Source organism: Medicago truncatula, chromosome 4, assembly GCF_003473485.1.
Source record: "Medicago truncatula cultivar Jemalong A17 chromosome 4, MtrunA17r5.0-ANR, whole genome shotgun sequence".
Lineage (NCBI taxonomy): Eukaryota > Viridiplantae > Streptophyta > Magnoliopsida > Fabales > Fabaceae > Medicago > Medicago truncatula.
Window position 1 is genome coordinate 4569162 of NC_053045.1, and position 20022 is coordinate 4589183.

General features: G+C 34.1%; 3 protein-coding genes across 12 annotated transcripts; 1 reads left to right on the forward strand and 2 right to left on the reverse strand.

Moving 5' to 3' along the window:
* The first annotated feature begins 949 nt into the window (after window positions 1-949).
* Window positions 950-9298, forward strand: LOC11419198 (protein DEFECTIVE IN EXINE FORMATION 1). Its single transcript, XM_003604556.4, has 13 exons — window positions 950-1336; window positions 1427-1537; window positions 2030-2112; window positions 3327-3444; window positions 3545-3705; window positions 3930-4519; window positions 4633-4703; window positions 6060-6316; window positions 6883-7064; window positions 7797-8080; window positions 8182-8299; window positions 8370-8552; window positions 8656-9298. Exons 1-13 carry the CDS (start codon window positions 1188-1190, stop codon window positions 8968-8970), a joined length of 2622 nt encoding a protein of 873 aa, XP_003604604.2. The 5' UTR covers window positions 950-1187; the 3' UTR covers window positions 8971-9298.
* A 748-nt stretch (window positions 9299-10046) lies between these two features.
* LOC11409203 (uncharacterized) lies at window positions 10047-11568 on the reverse strand. 3 transcript variants are annotated; one of them, XM_039832994.1, is made up of 2 exons: window positions 11066-11568; window positions 10047-10398 (listed from the first exon to the last, which is right to left on the reverse strand). In XM_039832994.1, exon 1 carries the CDS (start codon window positions 11413-11415, stop codon window positions 11077-11079), a length of 339 nt encoding a protein of 112 aa, XP_039688928.1. In that variant the 5' UTR covers window positions 11416-11568; the 3' UTR covers window positions 10047-10398; window positions 11066-11076. The 3 variants fall into 3 exon arrangements, with proteins under 3 accessions (XP_039688928.1, XP_039688927.1, XP_003604605.1); XM_039832993.1 differs by having other exon boundaries at window positions 10047-10643; XM_003604557.3 differs by having other exon boundaries at window positions 10047-10653.
* Window positions 11569-12595: 1027 nt separating this feature from the next.
* LOC11414540 (disease resistance protein RPV1) lies at window positions 12596-18997 on the reverse strand. 8 transcript variants are annotated; one of them, XM_039833151.1, is made up of 8 exons: window positions 18889-18997; window positions 18198-18840; window positions 16862-17966; window positions 16254-16529; window positions 14682-15503; window positions 13688-14233; window positions 13142-13484; window positions 12596-13046 (listed from the first exon to the last, which is right to left on the reverse strand). In XM_039833151.1, exons 2-6 carry the CDS (start codon window positions 18752-18754, stop codon window positions 13697-13699), a joined length of 3297 nt encoding a protein of 1098 aa, XP_039689085.1. In that variant the 5' UTR covers window positions 18755-18840; window positions 18889-18997; the 3' UTR covers window positions 12596-13046; window positions 13142-13484; window positions 13688-13696. The 8 variants fall into 8 exon arrangements, with proteins under 8 accessions (XP_039689085.1, XP_039689088.1, XP_039689084.1 ...); XM_039833154.1 differs by lacking the exon at window positions 18889-18997 and having other exon boundaries at window positions 13142-13224; window positions 13316-13430; window positions 18198-18754; XM_039833150.1 differs by lacking the exon at window positions 18889-18997 and having other exon boundaries at window positions 13142-13224; window positions 13316-13484; window positions 18198-18754.
* Between the last annotated feature and the right edge of the window lie 1025 nt (window positions 18998-20022).

Genomic DNA, 20022 nt, shown 5'->3' on the forward strand with positions numbered 1-20022 from the left:
CCATGTTCGTCGTCACTAGCTCTTGTTTGTGCTTTTTGGGTTGTTTGGGTGTTTTCGGTGTTTGGAAGGTTCGTGTCACGTTGTGTTGAGCCTTTTCCTTTAGTTTTGTTTGTTGTTTAAACTTCGCTTGCCATGTCTTTTGTCTTACATATTGTGTACTGGTTTTCGGTGGGCCGGTTCATTTGGCTTCGAGATCGGGAGTCGGGGGCTAGTTGCAATCTTTGTTTGACTGGATTTCGTTTTTCTCTGGTGTACCGGGGGCAAGCGGTGCCCTGCTAATTTGGTACTATAGTCTGGTGGGGCGATCACTTTTGATTCGAGATCGGGAGTTAGTTCTTTGTCTCAAGTTGGTTTTTAGGCTTTGTGTTGTGCTCTTTTGGTGGTCCAGAGGTCGCAAGGTTTGTGATAACTGCATGATCCTTCGGTGAGGTGCTCTTCGAATGTGGCTCAACTTGGGTATTTGGGTTTGGGAGTTTTATTTTCAGGGTGATCTTTGTGGGTGAGTATACCGTGTTTACAATGCTTGTTTTTTTTTTTTTGGAGTGTCTTAGGTGGTGATGTGTTTTGGTGGGATTATCCTCGGATTTTTTTAGGTGGTTATGGTGTACCGTCTATATGCGGCACCATTTATATCTTTTTCGTTCATACCTTGCGTCTTCCGGGGATGACATTTAATAATATTTGCCGATTCAAAAAAAAAAAAAAAAAAATTTTCTGAAGCTCTTTTTAGCTATTTTAATAAATCTAATATATCTTTTAAAAACAACTTACTATCACAAACAAAAACAATTTAACTTTATTTGACCCTTTGTCATAGAAATAACTTATGTCAGTTTATATATAAGCGCTTATCATGATTAACAATTGTGCCATAATTTTCAAATAAGCTGTTAGCAAAAATAAAATAAAATAAAATGGAGTGTTGGGAAAATATAATATAATAGATAAAAAACAAAAAAAAGACAATTTAGAGAGTCCAATTTGCGTCGTCCCCTTTCTTTGATACTGGTTTGAAACTGTAAATCCAAAGAGCATTGGATCGGAGTCAATGCTAAACCCTTTCTACTTCAATTCTAGTTAGGGTTTTCGATTTCACACAATCCAATGCTCAATTGATCATTACCCAACTCCACCAAATCAATTTTCAATCCTTCAATTTGGCGTAACCAAATCCCTAATTTGTTCTTATGAAACCCTTTTCATCAACAAATCTTCTTCTTTTTCTTCTTCTACTCTGCACTTTTTCATCCTCCGTTTTCGCAGAGGAGGATGCCAAGAAGAATAATACATTCCGAGAACGTGAAGCCACCGATGATGCACTCGGATACCCAGAAATGTAGTTACTCATAATTGCATTATTTGTTTCATTCCGTTGATTTAGGTTTTTTGATTTTTTTTTTTGATTGGTTTTTGTTATGTTGTTTAGAGATGAAGATGCTTTGGTGAATTCGAAATGTCCAATGAATTTGGAGTTAAGATGGCAAACGGAAGTTAGTTCTAGTGTTTATGCAAATCCCTTGATTGCTGATATTAACAGGTAATCTTTGTGTTTTTGTGGTTGAATTGCATGAATGTGGTATGTGTTGATCTTTGAAGCACGGACATGACACGTCGGCACCAATAATAATTTGAGAAAATTACATTATCCAATGTAATCACATATGTCAATTGATAAAACTAAAACCTTCCATAAAATAAATTCACTGTTTTGAATATAGGGTAGTTTGATACAAATATACATCAATTATTTTGAAATAAGGGAACTTTGATACAAACTCTCCCCTCCAAAACCCTTCAAAAAAGTATTTATGCTCTTTGTGTTGAAAATGAGAGCTTGTAAAACAATTAACTATAAAGTTAAGGGTATTTTGGTATATGTATACATTATCAGTTAAATGATTTATTAGTATGTAGAGAGTAGCTTAATCTTAAACTACCAAAGAAAAGGAATGTAGGGAGTAGCTTAATCTTGAGTATTGCTTGCTTTCTTGTGTCGTCAAATCAAATCACCGCGATTTTGTTTTGGTAGTGATGGGAAGCTTGACATAGTGGTTCCCTCTTTCGTTCACTACCTTGAAGTTCTAGAGGGCACCGATGGAGACAAAATGCCAGGTAAAAAGTTCGTTTTCATTTTTTTATAAGATGTGTGTATCAAGATAAAATATATGTTCCTTGTCCTGATGATGTTTGTGTTGTAGCTATATTTTGGTTAGTTATGTTTATAATATGAATGTAGCCTTGAGATTAGTGGAAGGGATTTAGATTAAGACAGAATTTAGAGGGCCATAAGAGAAGGAATTAGACGATAGTGAAGAATACCAAGTTACTAACTGGTGTTCTATGACCAGAGCGAAGCAAATGACGCAGAAATGATTCCCTGTTCCATGTGTGGCTTGAATTTTCATCGTAACCAATATTTACTAAAAATTTTAACATGCCTGTTTGCACTAATTTTGTAAGCTGGTGTAATGGCTCAGCTCTTGCTCATTAACTATACTTGAGCTACATAGTGTGTCACACAAGGGTAATGACTTATTTGATTTTTTTGTTTTTTTTCTTCACACATGGGTAATGACTTAGTATCGGTGCCGTTGTATTATTGATTAATGTTGGATATTGATTTCTTAATACAACTCTCCTATTTTACTGGCTTAGATACTAGTCATGTAAAGTTTGGCTTAAAGGTATGACATAACACCATAGGCGGAATGGCTCCTTGTACTGTTAGTTTGTGATGTAGATAAAGTCATAAAGGGTTAGGTTGTGATGTATATAAAGAAGGGGAAGGAATTATAGAGAGGGCATCATGTCAATTGAGAGAGTTAGGTCTTCTGGACATTGGGTGGTGTAGACCCTTGATGTTCTGCAAGCTGTACTGTTATAAGGGGATATATTCCCTAAATATGCTAATAAAAATACCAGTTTCTATTGATTGGTATCAGATCTCTGGTATTGGAGATTCGGGTCCTGCATATTGACAATTCAGAAGCCGCTGTTCATATTCAACAAGAATGTAGGATCCCATTCTTATCATTCTTGGAGAATTGAAGGAACTTGGAGGTTTTAGAGAGAATTCAACGAGCAATGTCTAAAAATCCCAATCTTTGACGGAGAAGAAACTTATCTATAGTTCTGAATGGAAGCCTAAGGAAGGATAGGATGTTATATTGTTACGAAAGGGTGGTCCGCAGAGGACCAATGTAAATGGGTTTTTAATGTTCAGCTAATCATTGCAAATGCTAATGATCAGCACCTGTCCTTATTCTGATAGATCATCTGGTGTTCGATTTGACTTTATTCCAATCATTTTCTTCTTGGTTTTTTAGGCTGGCCTGCTTTCCACCAATCGACTGTGCATTCTAGTCCACTTCTATATGACATAGACAAAGATGGCGTGAGAGAAATAGCTTTGGCAACCTACAATGGTGAAGTGCTATTTTTCAGGTGAGCTCTATACAGTTTCCAAATTTTTCTTCCATTTACAAATTACCCATTGCTTTGAGGTGCTTTTATTAAGGTTGTTACAATGATTTTTCATTTTTAGGGTTTCCGGCTATATCATGTCAGACAAGCTTGAGGTCCCACGTAGGAAAGTGCTTAAAAATTGGCATGTGGGTTTGAATAAGGATCCAGTGGACCGTACCCATCCTGATGTTCATGATGACCAACTTGTCCAAGAAGCTACTATCGCGAATTCTATGTCCCGTAAGTTTCTGCTGTGCTTATCGCGTAGATAATTGTTGGATATAAGCATATAGCTAAAAAAATCCTTATATTTTATACACAATAAAACAGCTTTTAACAGAGGATTCAATCACTGTAGCAGCCACGAAGTTTCTGCGGTCTCCAATAATTTTGGATTTCATGCGATTGTGAAATGTAATTTTATCTAATCTAATTTTATCTTTGGGTGATGATTCTCCTTGTAGAAATGAATGGAAGCCGACACGAAGTTAATTCCTCAGCTTCCACATCAACAGAAAGTCACCCTGACACAAAAAGTGTGTCTAATCCAGAGCCTGAAAAGAAAATAAATGGAAGCCAATCAGAGGAGAGTATTAACACATCAACAGAAAGTCACCCTGATACAAAAAATGTGTCTAATCCAGAGCCTGAAAAGAAAGTAAATGAAAGCCAATCAGAGGAGGGTATTAAGATGCCAACTAATTCATCTGTCAGTGCTGGTTCTGTGGAGACTGTTAATGCAGACAACAAGACTAGCACTGGGAGGCGACTGCTGGAAGATAACAACTTAAAAGGAGCTGAACAAGTTGGTTCTGAATCCAAAGGTAAGGAAGAAGTTCATGCTGCAACTGTGGAAAATGAGGAAGGACTGGAAGCAGATGCTGATTCATCTTTTGAGTTATTCCGCAATAGTGATGACCTGGCTGATGAGTACAACTATGATTATGATGATTATGTTGATGAATCATTGTGGGGTGATGAAGAATGGATTGAAGGGAAGCATGAGAAATTAGAGGATTACGTGAATGTTGACTCACACATCTTGTCCACTCCTGTTAGTTCCTCCTACACCTTTTAATTTAATTTTATTAATTTACAGTTTATCAATTCTGGATTTGTGAAAGTCCAAGAGAAAGTATAGACAAGTCGTTTTCTTGTCTTTTCCAGGTCATTGCAGATATTGACAATGATGGCGTAATGGAAATGGTTGTTGCTGTTTCTTATTTTTTTGACCAAGAGTGAGTCTATGCTTATACTTTATTTTTAAATTTCATTATTTTTTTTTTTGCTTTCTTTATCATAACAGCGTTGTGATTGGAATTCATAGTGTCATAGTTATGTGAATAGGATGGTAGCTGACTAGCTGACTAGTTGTGCACCTTTAGCTGACTATTTTGGTTCCTATCATAATGAACCCAACAAAAATAGGATATAGGAATTTCAGACTTTAATTACTTCAAACAAAACAAGGTTGCTGCTGCTTGAGCTTTGCATCAAAACCAATATTCAAGTTGAGCTTAAAAAATATTGGCATTGTCAGAGAACTCAATACATGATCTCTTTTGCAGTATCGGAAACAGGGTATGTTGGGAAGATAAAATTTTACAATGTGAAATCGCGATGTCAAATTAAAAACAAATGAAAGAAAGAGGTCCCTACAATTTCACTCTGATAGAGAAAAAAATTTGGTTTAGAACTTCAGATGTTTTCAACCCAATCTGCATGGACTGAGTTTTTATTTTTTTGGTTGAATTGGCTCCCAGTTCTCTAAAACATTTTCTGAGATCCCTTTGCAGCTGTATACATATCGAATAGCTAAAAACAAAAGATATATTAAAATTTTAATTCATTACTGATTATCGAAAGATGAATCATAAATATTCAAAATGTCTTTCTGATTTGTTAAACCAATACTTATCTGCAAGATGAATCAAATTACTTCAGAAACGATAAAAGCCACATGCTGGGAGCTTTGGAGATGTGGCGTTTTAACAGATAATGGTGTTAATAATATTTTCTATAAGAGGAATATCAATGAAACTCGCGGTTTTCTTTTTAATCCAGTAATTACCATTCCTTCTATTAATTGCAATCAAACTCAGCCCAATCTTTTACACAAAGGATTGGCTGAATATAATGCACAATACAAATATGCTTATTGTTGTGCATGTGTGTAATAAATTTTATATATATTTTTTATTAATTGACAGCATAGAATAGATAAATAAATAGTTATCTAAGTTCTCTAGATATACACCTGGTCTTCAATGAAAAAATAAAAGGCACAAGATTGAATGCTCTATTCTTGGGTTGTATCCATAAATGACTAGAATATTGGTGAGATTTCAAAATTGTTGAGAGGGCCAGTGAAGTATTTTATTTAAGCTAAATTCATTCAATCATCTTTATACTTTGAATTTGGCTCTGTTTTTGTTAATCCGGTTTTTGAAAAGTTTTTGATGCATTAGGATTTTTACTATAATAATATACATAGCTCAGTGAAATATGATTTTTGACAATTATGGGTTTTCTTAACAAATGAGTATTTGTCAATTTAGCGGTCTGGTGGTAATTAGCAATGTTTAAGCTGACAGGTATTATGACAACCAGGAGCATATGAAAGAATTGGGCGATATTGACATTGGGAAATATGTTGCTGGTGGTATTGTTGTTTTTAATCTGGACACAAAACAAGTCAAGTGGACTGCAGAACTTGATATGAGTACAGATACAGCAAACTTCCGAGCGTACGTATATTCTTCTCCAACTGTTGTAGACTTGGATGGTGATGGGTATCTGGACATTCTTGTTGGAACTTCTTATGGCCTATTCTATGTGTTAGATCATCATGGTAATGCCTGGAGCCTGCTTCTCTACTACCCGCTTCTATTAAGAATGTGTTTTTTTTATATGCTTCTATGCGGTCTTAATTTTCTCTGGGACTTTTGTTTATTATTGGTTTTGTAGTTATCAATCCCAGATAGTAGCACAACCATACCACCCTTACAAGGAGATTCATCTCCATTTCCAACCATTACAATTTACTGTTTCAAATTATTTTGTATAGAGGATTCTTCCCCAAGTTTCATCATTATCAAAACAGACCAGAAGTGTTTCTTTTCTGTGACCCTATTAGAATTTTATTTATGCTTCTTTCTGCTGTTTTATTGCAGTTTTTTGACAGTAAAGTTTTGCATTGCAAGGTCGGACATATTTTGGCTCTGAAATCTTAAAATTTGGGACTTTTTTTATAAGCTCAATTAGGGCCATATTTTTGTGTGAATCATAATTAGGGGTTTTAATTAGGGACTTTTAGCAATGTCCTTGTTTATTAGTCGAACAGAAGCTTTGGAATCAAATATATATTTTCATTGGTTTATTAAATGCTAATAGTTTTTTTTTTCCTTCCTCAAATAGGTAAAGTTAGAGAGAAGTTCCCTCTTGAAATGGCCGAGATTCAAGCAGGTGTTGTTGCAGCTGATATTAATGATGATGGAAAAATTGAGCTAGTTACTGCTGATACCCATGGAAATGTTGTTGCATGGACCCCCAAAGGAGATATGATTTGGGAAAAGCATCTGAAGAGTCTTATTCCACATGTAATGTACTATCTCAATCTTCCTTGGCATGTCAATGAGTGTAGCATGATTGTGAGCATTTTGTGTTGTTTTACTGGATATTGAACATGGAACCGACAGTGTCTATGTTTAATAGCATTTTTAAATTGGTTTGGGTTGATGGGATTTCTTAGAATTTGGGGTGGATTTAACTCAATCCTACAAAATCGATTTATAAGATTAGGGATGCCATTTCACATCCAATGTGGTGCGCTCTCGACAAGGTAGTTATATGATGGATGGAGAAGCCGGAGACTATAATGGATACTAGTGAAAAGGAAGAATACACGAGTTTTAGATTAAAAAGAAAGAGTAATGAAAACAAGCCAGGGCTTAAATAATTTTAGCTTTATGTTTCTCATTTGCCAACAGGTTTTTGAAAGAAATAGAATTACCATTTTGCCTTTGTCAATGAAACACTTTCAATCATGGTCTCAATTTATTCCTTTGAGCTGCCAGTTTTTTATTTTAATTTTGTTTGTTCCCAAATTGTTAAGACATGGACTCATCTGTTTCTGATGGTAGTATGCTTACATTGTGTGAAAATATCACTTTATCAACATATGCTTCACTTCAACTTGTACTAATATTCCTTTGTACCTTTGGTCCATACACATAGCTTGTACAACTTGCCCAGTGTATAAGCAGCCATTGAGCAGTTTTGCTCTTAAAAATTTAACCTTAGTCAATGTCTTCTAAATTAATTTTCGACAGGCTCCAACTATTGGTGATATTGACGGGGATGGCCGTACGGAGCTTGTTGTACCAACACTATCTGGGAAGATTCATGTTCTTGATGGAAGGGATGGATCACCTATTGGACGGTACCCATTTATAACTCATGGAAGAATAATGAATCAAATTCTTCTAGTTGATTTAAGTAAACAGAAGGAGAAGAAGAAGGGATTGACCCTTGTTACCTCTTCGTTTGATGGTTATTTGTACCTCATTGATGGACCTACAGGCTGTGCTGATGTTGTTGACATTGGTGAAACTTCGTAAGAAATTCTCTGTTGTTTAACCTTTGTTTCTTTCTTTCATGGATTTTCTTCCCATCCTATTTTCCAGAAGCTAAATGAACGAGTAATTTTTTATGCAGATATAGCATGGTCTTGGCAGACAATGTAGACGGTGGGGATGATCTTGATCTGATTGTCTCGACAATGAATGGCAACGTCTTCTGCTTCTCGACTCCCTCACCTCACCATCCCCTCAAGGTAGGATATTTTCAAAACTTGTTCATTTAAATTCTCATCTTTTGCTTAATTGCTCTATACCATGTTTCAGGCATGGAGATTGCCTAACCAAGGAAGAAATAATGTTGCAAATCGGTACGGTCGTGAAGGCATCTATGTCACTCATCCTTCAAGGGCTTTCCGTGATGAGGAAGGAAAGAGTTTTTTTGTGGAAATTGAGATTGTTGATAATTATAGATACCCATCTGGTCATCAAGGACCATACCATGTCACTGTAAGTTCCCATCCAAACTACTTCATATCTCTAATTCTCCTATCAAGCACTCATTTTATATATATATTTTTTTCCCTTCCTCTTCATGCTGTGAAATCATCAGACTTCCTTGCTTGTCCCTGGTAATTACCAAGGAGAGAGAACAATAAAGCAGAACCAGACCTATTATCAGCCTGGTAAACATCGAATTAAGCTGCCAACTGTGGGAGTAAGGACTACAGGAACAGTTTTGGTCGAGATGGTTGACAAAAATGGACTCTATTTCTCTGATGAATTCTCTCTTACATTCCATATGCACTACTATAAATTGTTGAAGTGGCTTCTTGTTCTTCCAATGCTTGGGATGTTTGGTGTGCTGGTCATCCTTCGCCCACAAGGCCCAGTGCCATTGCCATCATTTTCAAGGAACAACGATTAGCGACGATTATTTTGTTTCATGCTCCAGGCACCTTTGAGCTCAGGAAATGTGAATACTTCTTTACATCAAGTTGAGTTATGCCTGGGTGCCGCAGTGAGCTTTGATGACGTAGTCAAAGTGGATATTTTATTAGAAGCATTTGTTCAAGCTTTGGTTCAGGGATAGTTGAGGGTTGCAACACAGTGAATGAGATCCGGATATTGGAATTTTGCCCTTTATGTGTAGTGCAATCAGATACTGAAATGTAGAACTGAACTATGTGTTTTTGGCATCTTTAGAACAGAATAGATATTTATAATAATATATAGCTTTCTCTGATTTATTTCTAGTTTTCTTGTTAACTAGTATTGGTTTCAACTTTACGATGCGGAAGTGATCAAATAAAACAGTAACATATGAGATTTATGGTTAAAGACATGATGGATATGTATCATTAACATCGAATTTGTGAGATCAAATGGATTTGCACAATTTGTTATTACATTAAATGGTACTGCTTCTTGATTGTTCACGTTGCACTTTCTTGCCTTCATTGATTTCATACAAAGAGGAGAGGTTTTTTATTTTGATTCTATCACGTTATGTTCCCACTAATTTAAGTCGAGTCATTGATCCAGGTTGCGTGAATTTACTTGAAGGAAAAACTCTTTTACTATCTATTTTTTGACTTAATTGTCCCTTTAATCTATTTACTTAATGAGTAATTTTGATAATCACGTGTTAAGTGTATGAAGAGAACTCTAGAGTTGTATGGTGTACATAATTTATGTTTTCATGGGTCTAATACTGAGTAAATTCATAAACATGGCACGTTTTTTAATCAATAATAGTGTGCTAGTCAGGGATGCGTTTAAAGTGTACCCACTTTTATATGGAACAAGAAAGTTTGGGGGCATGGTGGATTCATATCATTACTCCATTTAACTTTAGAGTTACTATAGCTTTGGAAAGGAGGTTTCAGATTGTGCAAAGAAAAACATCACAAGAAGATTAAGGAAGAAGGTCTAGGATGAGTGTAATCCAAAAGAGTACCACATTCACAGTTCACTTAAAGTTGGATGTACCAAGAAACATGATTAACGAACACGTCTATGATTTTACCAACACATCTGTTGATACTTTTGTCACAATTTGTAACCATACAAGTTAGCTACAAAACTTTGATGATAAAAGAACATTTTCTATTTACAACCAATGATTGACGAATAGCTCAGTACTTTCTTCGACTTGTACTTGTAGATCATATGATTCATATCACTAGTATGTTTTATGTTTTCTTTTATCATCTCATATTCTACTTATTAAAGATGGGTATCTAAATAAAAAGAATAATCTTCACCAACAGTTTCCATTTAAGACTTTGAATGAATGTATTTGCACTTTCATGCTTGAAATAATGGTGCCGAAACTGCACATATAATATTTCCCCTGTAGAACAAAATAGAGTCGGTCATTTTCTGCAACTTTGTCGTAAACTTCATAATAGTCCATAATCTTGTGAAAATCTGAACAAAAATCAAAATTCTATGTAGAAAACTTGCGCATTCAATTCACTTCTCTCTCTAGGTGCTTGTGTGTGAGAAAAGCTGACAGCGAGGAAGAATCTCAACCCAACAGCTAACTCAAAGGATGAGGATATTCAATCATATTTATACGCTCAATAGTCTGGAAACCTGAGCAATGCTGGATTAGAAACAAACAATAAACAACTTCAAAACTAACTTCAACAATGTGAATACTAAAAAAAATCTTAATAAGATTGGGAATGAAAATGAGTGTTCCTTTCTCTTCAAAACTCTGTTCCAAAAACATATCTTTAAGAAATCATGAACACCAAAGTGAGGCAATATTAACCATAATAAATATTAAAATCAACAAAACCACTACAGATGACCAAATGGCAATGTAGCAACTCTGTTGATTGTTTTATTCAACTAGATATACATGTTTCCAATAAGCATAATAAGATAAATATTGTGTTCAAATTTATTGCTCTTCCCAATCTTTCAAGGAAATTACGGAATAATAAAACTCTAGTAGAAAGACCATTCTTCAAATTTCTTTAATCTCAAAGATAAAGTTATAGAAAACTTACATAAAAAATCATCATAAGAATTGCAACACAGGTCTCTTCCCAAGTCTTTTAATCTCTCTATCCATTTTCCCACTAACCATAAACAAAAACAACTTCAAATCACAATAAAGAGACCAAAATGGATATCCAATAGTCACAGGAAAATTCTCTTCAATGAACAAATGACTATACAAAGCAAATCCATAAAAAGACAAAGGAACAAGAAACAAGAACCACCAAGTTAAGATTATTGAAAAGAGTAAGAAGATAATGCTGAAAAGTGTTCCTATAAAGTGCCATTTTCTTGTTGATGGGTTTGAATGATGGTTCATGTAAAATATCCAGAATTCTTCTTTGTTCTTGAAATTCATGGTAGCCCAGAATTTGAAATGATGGGAAGATTGTTTGGTTGAGATGAAAACGTTTCTGGGTGGTGTTGAAATTGAAAATTGGAATCAAAGTTTGAGTCTTGAAGGTAGCTATGAAGGTGAAAGAAGTGTTGAGACTTGTGAGATAAGAAAAATATGAATTTATTATATTTATAAATTAACAAACAAATTATCCATATGTCAAGAAATTGTTGGTTGAAAATTTAAGAAATTTATTATTTGTGTTTTTGTGGGAATGTAATTAAATTTAGTGGTCATAGATATAAATAAATTTAACCACTTTTGTTGTGATTATTAATGTCATATACTTTACAATTAATATAAAATTTAATTCCAATTTTTTTTGACCAAAAAAATTAATTTTCAATTACTCTTTATTCTCATTGAATAATTTTTTTCCTCACAAAAGACACTTTCAAATATATACACTTTTTTTTAAATGAAAATTACTTTAGTAAAATTTTAGATAAATGTAAAGTTTATTAATTTTGATTATAATCAAAGACTAGATGGAGTATGAATCCCACCTCAAGAGATATAATTACTATGTAACAAACTCAAACAAGAAAAACACGTAACAACCGGATATTGTTGCATCTTTAAAGAAATCACAAAAACTAAATAAATGATCTTACATGTTAATTCAAATGGATGCGTAAAATAGTGAATGACTTGTATCTCACTCCCAAAAATTAGTTCATAATGAGAGTCTCCAAACACATATTTCCGTTGCATTGCCCATAAACCTCGACAATGTGAAAAGTACAACTTCAATACCCATCCAACATGCCTAATGTGGATCGTCCAATTCCCACAACATGACCACAAAGTCTTTTGATACCATATTAAACGAACTTGGATCTCACTCTTCAAAACTAGCTCTCACAATTAGAATGTGAGACTTAAATACAACTTCAATATATAATAAAAACACTAAAAACCCCCTTTTTTCTTTTCTTGAAACCAATGGCCAAGATCTAATCATCTCAATAATATCCATGTTGCAAAAAATTAAACTATTTTTTTAATATTTTGAAAATGTAAATTATAACTATTTTATAGTGTTATAAAAAGGAATTAGAAACATTTTTAAATGCTGTCAGCTATATAGATGTTATAATTTTTTTAATTACTTGGCCTTAACGTAACACTTGTTAAAATGTTGGTCATAGAAATAGCATCACTTTCGATAACTCAACAACATATTTTTACATTTTTTTTGTACTTTGTTTACATTATAAAGATCACTCCTTCCTCCTTCCTTTCCTTCAAATAAAAAAAAAAGATCACAACTAGGAGGCTCTCTTGCTCATTTGAGTAAGGCTTTTCCTCTGAACCAAATTATAAGTTTCTTTGCAGATGACAAGCTTAAGAGGGGGGATGAAATATCACATTCATTTGTTGAAGCAATTAAAGGATCATTCAAATGGGGTGTTTATATGTATATATCCAAACTTAACGATATTGAAGGTGCCTTTCCTCGACTACAAGATGTACATATTCACTCCCTTGCGCACCCTGTTGTGGCATGAAGTTCACATAGCTCTTGAATAACAAATCCACTTAAACTAAACATTAGAAGTCTCACAGTTTATGTTTATTGGTTTGGAGACCTGAAAGAAAATAAAAGATTGAATGGCTTAGTAAACCACTGTATGAGAAAAACCAAAAACTTAGCATAATAAAATCTATATGAAGGCAGGCATACAATGAATTCTTCTTGAAGCATACTGAAATTTCCAAGATTGGCTGCATTTCAATGCCTTCATTTAAAACATGAATGATTTCCATCTGACAATTTTCTGTAGAAGTATACTAGTATTAAATTTGTTGATCAGTTTCCTTATCTTACTCCCATTAAAGCATTAGGATCCGAGCTTACCAGTCAAACTCAAGTTGGATTTCTGTGAAACCAAGATCTAAGTCAACTTAACTTTCCCTGGAACCTCATGCCTCAGCAATAAGAGCATTAGTAGCCACCAATGTAAGCATAAAATCTGCAATCCACTTTCATAAACTATAATTCACCAATCAGCCACAACTAGCAACACCTATACAAGGTTTACAGAGACAATGAGAATTAAAGGCACAAACCCCCAAAATGATCTTTGAAATTAATGAAATATGGAAAATTCACAGAAGCTCTCTGAAAATGATAGATTGTCTATCTGTCTTTTTAGTCTATAAAGTTTATCCTTTGAAATTCTCTTATTTCAAAGGACCAAATTGGTGATTAACTCAAATAAAATTTTACCTTCCATATTCAGTCGATTTTTCTTCTTTTCTGTTTTTGTTCAAAATCATCTGTAGGCTCTACTTGGCGAGAGATCCTCATGGCAGCACATTCATTTTCATCACCGATATCAACAAGAACATTCTTATCTGGTGTATGACATTGCTCCAATATTTCGACGACTGGTTCATCATATATGAGATAAACTGCTGTCTTCATCACAATGAAACTGTTCCCAAAAACGACAACAATCTCCACCTTGTCACCAGGTTCCATATTTGTTACAACTCTCTGCCACTCCTCATTTTCAAAGGAGGATAATGCTTCTCTCTTATAGAGTTGAATGGTGGTCTTTGTGTGATTTATCACTAACACATTTTCAAGGCCATCTGATGTTATGTCGTATGGGCTTGAAGAATAGACAATGCACATTATTGTCTTCAAGCTACGTCCTTCCACTTGAGGGACTTCAAAAATTACAGAAGAACCTTCTGAATTGAAAGCTAACCAATCCGGGTAATTATCACAAGGGAGTGAAAAACGACCATGCTCATCGATAGTCAAATTCTGTAAAGTGAAAATAGGCTAAAAAATCTCTAATTGTCATTAGATAAGGACCGTGGCTTTCTCCTGTTTTGGAGTTTTCCACATTATACTTTTGTGTTCTTTATTTCTCTATGCCAGTTTTTCCCCAACAAAATGTATAGAATATAAAAGAATTTATCTTAAAAAATATGTAAAGACTAAAAGCAAAATTTATCAGGATTGCATGTAAAATATCTATACCATGTTTAGGATTTCATTACTTTAATTATTCAACATTTTATACCAAAAGCAAATAAGTCCATACACTTACATGCATATTTGGTTAATAGTTATAGTCATATAAGAAAGATATCACATATAACATAATTGATACAATAAAAATAATTCAACTACCAGAGCTATAAGACATTATTATTGTCTATATAAAAAGTGTAACAATTGGACACATGCAAGAGAGATAGAGTGAAACCTTTAAGATCCTCTCTTTCAGAATATTGGTGATTAGGGAGTTCATTCCCATTTGAAATAAAAGAGATTTCATGGAATTTGGAGTGGTTGAAACTTTCACTTGACTGCGACATTCAATTAATGAATTCACATCTGGTACTTGTGATGTAGTTGCAGTTGATTCCAATTCCATAGAACTTGCTACACTTAAAGCATTCACAATTCGTGTTGCATCTTGTGATAGTTGAAGTTCTGATCCACATGTCAGCCAAAGGCTTTGAAGCTTTGGAAGGACAATGGAAATAGATGATAGATCGTGGAAAATACAAGTTGATGCCTCTAAAGACACAAGGGATGACATGTGAGAAGCTGTTTGAAAAGCGGGTGACAGATTATTTGGTGACATCCAAGACCAAATGATAGAAGGAAACACATCACGTGAGAATCCTTCATATCCACACAGAGAAATAAATCCAATGCTTTTTGACCTTACTAATGAAAAGGGAACTTTTGTTATACCAGTATTATTTGCAATCAGGGTGGTTAAAGATTCCATTTGTTCCAAGTCCTCTTCCAACTTGTCAATCATTAAACATCCCGATAGAATGAGAGTATTCAGAGTTTTCAACGTATAGATGTTTCTTGGAAGGCTACAAAGGCTAATACAATCTTTCAAATTTATCAAAACAACTTTTTTGAGATGTCCAATGCTATGGGAAACCTGAGACAGCCTTGGGCAATCTTCGAGCACTAGCTTTTCAAGATTAGGCAAGTATGAAAAGTCAGGGGTCTGTGTCAAATGATGAGAATGACTAAGATTTAGAATCTTCAGCTGCTCCATCCTCTGCAAAAATAAAAATATTATAGAGAAGTTACGGATAAAGCAGAGAAAAAGATAAACAACAGAAGTAATTACAACATGTCTATTATATAGAAGTTATGATTTATGTTTTTCTTTGTATTGTTGAATTAATCCTTGTATTTTAATCCCTTTAAGGCATAACTAATCTTTAAGAAATTGATTAGTTAAATAGGAAATCTCACCATAAGTCATCAATGGAACTCAATGATTAATTGGTAAAGAGAGGTCGGATTAGTTACATTTCAGTTAGTATTTGAACTATCATTTATTACTTTGCATGAGAGTGAAGTTAATTGATTAAAAGAAAGATTGTTAATAGACATGGTGTAGTTGATAATTGATATTAATAGCATCAGAGTAAATGGTTGAGAATTATATGAAGCGTAAATTATTGATTAACTGAGAATTATCTTTGTAATTGACACAAGTCAAACCCAATGTCTTAGTGTATTCATAAATTGAATCTTAATTTACTTACAAAATGCTTTGTGTTTTGCTTTTTTGAACCAAAGTCTTAACCAACAATTCAATTGACTAAATAAATATAAAAACTTGACTGGTCTAGTAATTATTATTGAAACCAATGGACATGATATCCAGGACTCCAATCCTTCTAATACTTTTGTGACGCAAATGCCCAAAAGTCCACTTTGGATGCAACACCTAAATATCATTCACAAATATGAAAAGTGAAAACAACTCAAAATACAAAAATTAACTCCAAACTAATACCTGAATCTCTTTCCACACAAGTTTAGCATTGCTGTTTTCTAACTCAATGGAAACTATATTTCTTTGATAGAAGTTTGAAGGTATGCATCTTAAAGGAAATCCATTCCAGTGCAGCCATTTTAAATTTCTTGAAATATATTTAAAATCTCCATCAAGTTGTACACCAGAAAGTTGCAGCAATCTGAGTTTCTTCATGTTCTCAAATGTTTTAGTACTAAATCGTTGTGCACTATGACATGGCATCTTCAAAGTCAGTCCCTCAACAGCTTTTGTTCCCTATGAAATATAAAGGACCAGAATTAAAACATGCTACAGAGCTAGGAAGCACAACCACATGTGTAAAACTAAAAGATATAAGGCAAATAAAAAAATTGTAAAAAAACCAATCACGTGTTACCAAGAGTCAGGAACTACAAAAAGATTCGCAACCAAACTAAATTCAAAGCTTTTGTGCTAACAACAGAACAAATGAATGTTGAATATTAACTGCTAACTCAAATGTTATTTGCTTCTTAAAGTTTAAGATATTCCAAATCTAGATCTTCTTATTTACTCAAAATAAAATATTTAATATTCAGAATTTAAAACAAAGTATATGAAGTTCTTACAGTATGTTCTGACAATACATCAAGCACATCATCATGAAACCACAACCTACTACGTTCCTCAGGCTCCATTGGTGATTTCTCACGAATGATTTCCCTTCCCATATCTCGCAGCAAATCATGCATGCCAAGCTTGTTCTTATCATCAACCGTTACAAGGCTTCTCTCAACAAGGACACTTATTCCAATTTCTGCGAAAAATCCAGAACCATTTAATATATGAATGACATCATTTCGATCCATCCCAATAAAGAAACAAGCAATGTCAAGGAATATTGATTTCTCTGTATCATCATTTAAGCCATCGTAGCTTATTTTTAACTTCTGATGTACTTGATCATTGGGAATTCTTTTGAGTTTCTCCAATACACAAATCCACTCTGTTACCTCCCTATCAAACAAATAGGACCCAAGGACTTCAAGAGCTAGCGGCAATCTCCCAGAATACTGAACTACATTTGTGGAAATTTCTGAAAAATCTTTGCTAGGCCTCGCTTGCTTGAATGCATGCCAACTAAAAAGCTCAAGAGATTCACTTTCATCCATTTCTTTCATTATGTATATTTTGTCAACCCTATTTCCTCTAAGTATATGCTTATCTCTAGTTGTGATGATTATTCTACTACCTGGAGCAAACCATTTACAACTTCCACACAAAGCATTTAGCTGGTCCAGTTTATTCACATCGTCAAGTACAAGAAGTACTCTTTTATGACAGAGTCTTCCATTTAATATAGATATTCCTGATTCAACGTTCTGTATCTTGGTTGTGGTTTCTTTAAAAATATCATACATAAGTTGTTCTTGTAGATTCACTTGACCACAATCTTTCCCCCAAACCTCCCTAATATTTGCAATAAAGCTCCTACCTTCAAAATTGCGACCAATTTTATTGTAAATGGCCTTTGCAACGGTGGTTTTTCCAATTCCACCCATCCCCCACATCCCTAGTAGTAGAACATCATTTGTTTGTTGAGTGTCTAGAAGTTGAATCATATCTTGCACTCGAGAATCGATACCCACAGGATTATCAGCAACGAACAAGTCTGTCTTGTCCAGTAAACGTGTAACATTTTCAACAATATCCTTGATAACCTCACTTTCGTTCCTACAAAAAAAGAACAAAGGAATGGTACATTTACATTCACAAACGTATATGTAAAAGTAATTACATATGTATGTGTGTAAGCAGAGTCGTTACAAAAAGTTGCAATTAGATTGAAAGTGTTGACCAAAGAAGCATTATGTCATTTAGTACAAATTTGTTATATGATATGATAAGCATTAAGCACATATATTATAGCATTAAGTTGTTTATCCTTAAAAACACAAAATTAACCTGGAATTTAGGACAACAAATCCAGCAAGGCCAGCCGCAACACGAAGCTCATTTCTCCACTCTAACGCCATCCATTTCTCCTCATGTGAAATTCTGTTCAATAGATTTAGAAATGATTTACCAAACTCACCAGTTTGATGACGAACTTCAGAAGGATCGACATCGTAGAACACAGGCAGTACAACCTGGCCTGTGGTTCTGTGACGCACCATTATTTGCCACAACTCTTGAAGACACCACTTGGAATCGGCGTAGTTTTTTGAGAAGACTATAACAGAAATTTTAGAAGATTCAATTGCGTGAACTAGCGATGGGGATATGTGATCTCCTCTTTGAAGCGACTGATCATCCTTGAAAATGAGGATTCCGGCGTTCTGAAGAGATGATGTGAGATGTGAAATGAATGATGCGCGAGTGTCTTCTCCTCGGAAACTCAAAAACACGTCATACTTTTTTGTTAGAGCCAAATCGTTCTCAAATGGAGTGAGGTTCAGATCAAGAAGCAGTGTCCTTCTTCTCTGTAAATCATATGAAGAGGAACTTGTTGGGTAAGACATGGATGAATGATTTGTGGTTTCGAAACACTAAGGAAAAGAAAGGAAGAGATCTATGGAGTTGGGAAGTGCTCTGTTCAAAGACTTGCAGTTTGACTAAGTAGTAAATAATGCAGCAGTCTGCACATAGTCGATCCTGTCAGGGATTCCACCACAGTTGATTTATTGAATAATTGTAAATTTATTCAATCAACTTAAAAAAGTGAATTTATCTTTAGTTGAACAAGAAAGTTCAACTCAAAAATGACAAATTTTTTTTTTTTTTTTTGGTACAACAAAAATGACAATTTATATGTTTAAAAAAGGGTAATAATTGTAAATAAAAAAGTTTAAAATGACCACCTTGTCCACACATAGCAAGGTGTAACCCAACTATGCCTCTTGCATCATACCTGAGAGAGATGACAACGTGCAGCAAGAGACTCTCTCCTGCATCATCTCAGGGAGGTGTGTGTTTGGTTTCCATAAGAGTAATTACAAAAGAGAACATCACAACACAAGACCATGGGCGGATTTACCGTCCGACGAGCCTGGGCACTCGCCCGGATTCATCTGCAGATCTTCTCTTAGACCCATGAAGACTCACTAGATTATAGCAAAAACTAACCACTAGACCAGTTAATAATCTCAATAATGTTTAACCAGAGTTAAATATATATTCTATACATTTTAGGATAAATTTCCGTAGCTAAATTCATCTGTCATCGTCAAATGGTTGTCATTGCATATTTTTCCACTTTTACCTACGGGCAAAACGTATGTAATTCTAAGAAGACCATTTTAAAACATTATGAACCTTTACCTACAGTTGTGGTTGTCACTAAAACTTATCATTGTTTTATTTTTTTATATTTTCTATTCTACTATAAATTCTAAAAATAAATAATTCATAAAATTACCACTAAAATTAGTTTAATCAATATAATAAAATATTATAATCAATATCATTGGAATTAGAAATTGATTACTATAATCAATTATAGAATAAATTCTTGAAGTGACTTAACTAGAATAATTTTCCCTAACTATAAACTATTATACCATTCATCCAAACCAATACTCAATACTCACAGAAATCAAAATTTATATATACTCCATTGCTCTTTAATTTATGGTAACCAAATTTGAATCACTAAATAGCTTATTAGACAAAATGACATAATATTAAGTTACAACTTACGATCACTTCATAAGCCCGTAAGAAAGAATGTTACCAACAAGATCAACGATGTGTGGTTCAATGACTTGATGATATGTTACACCGAGTGGGA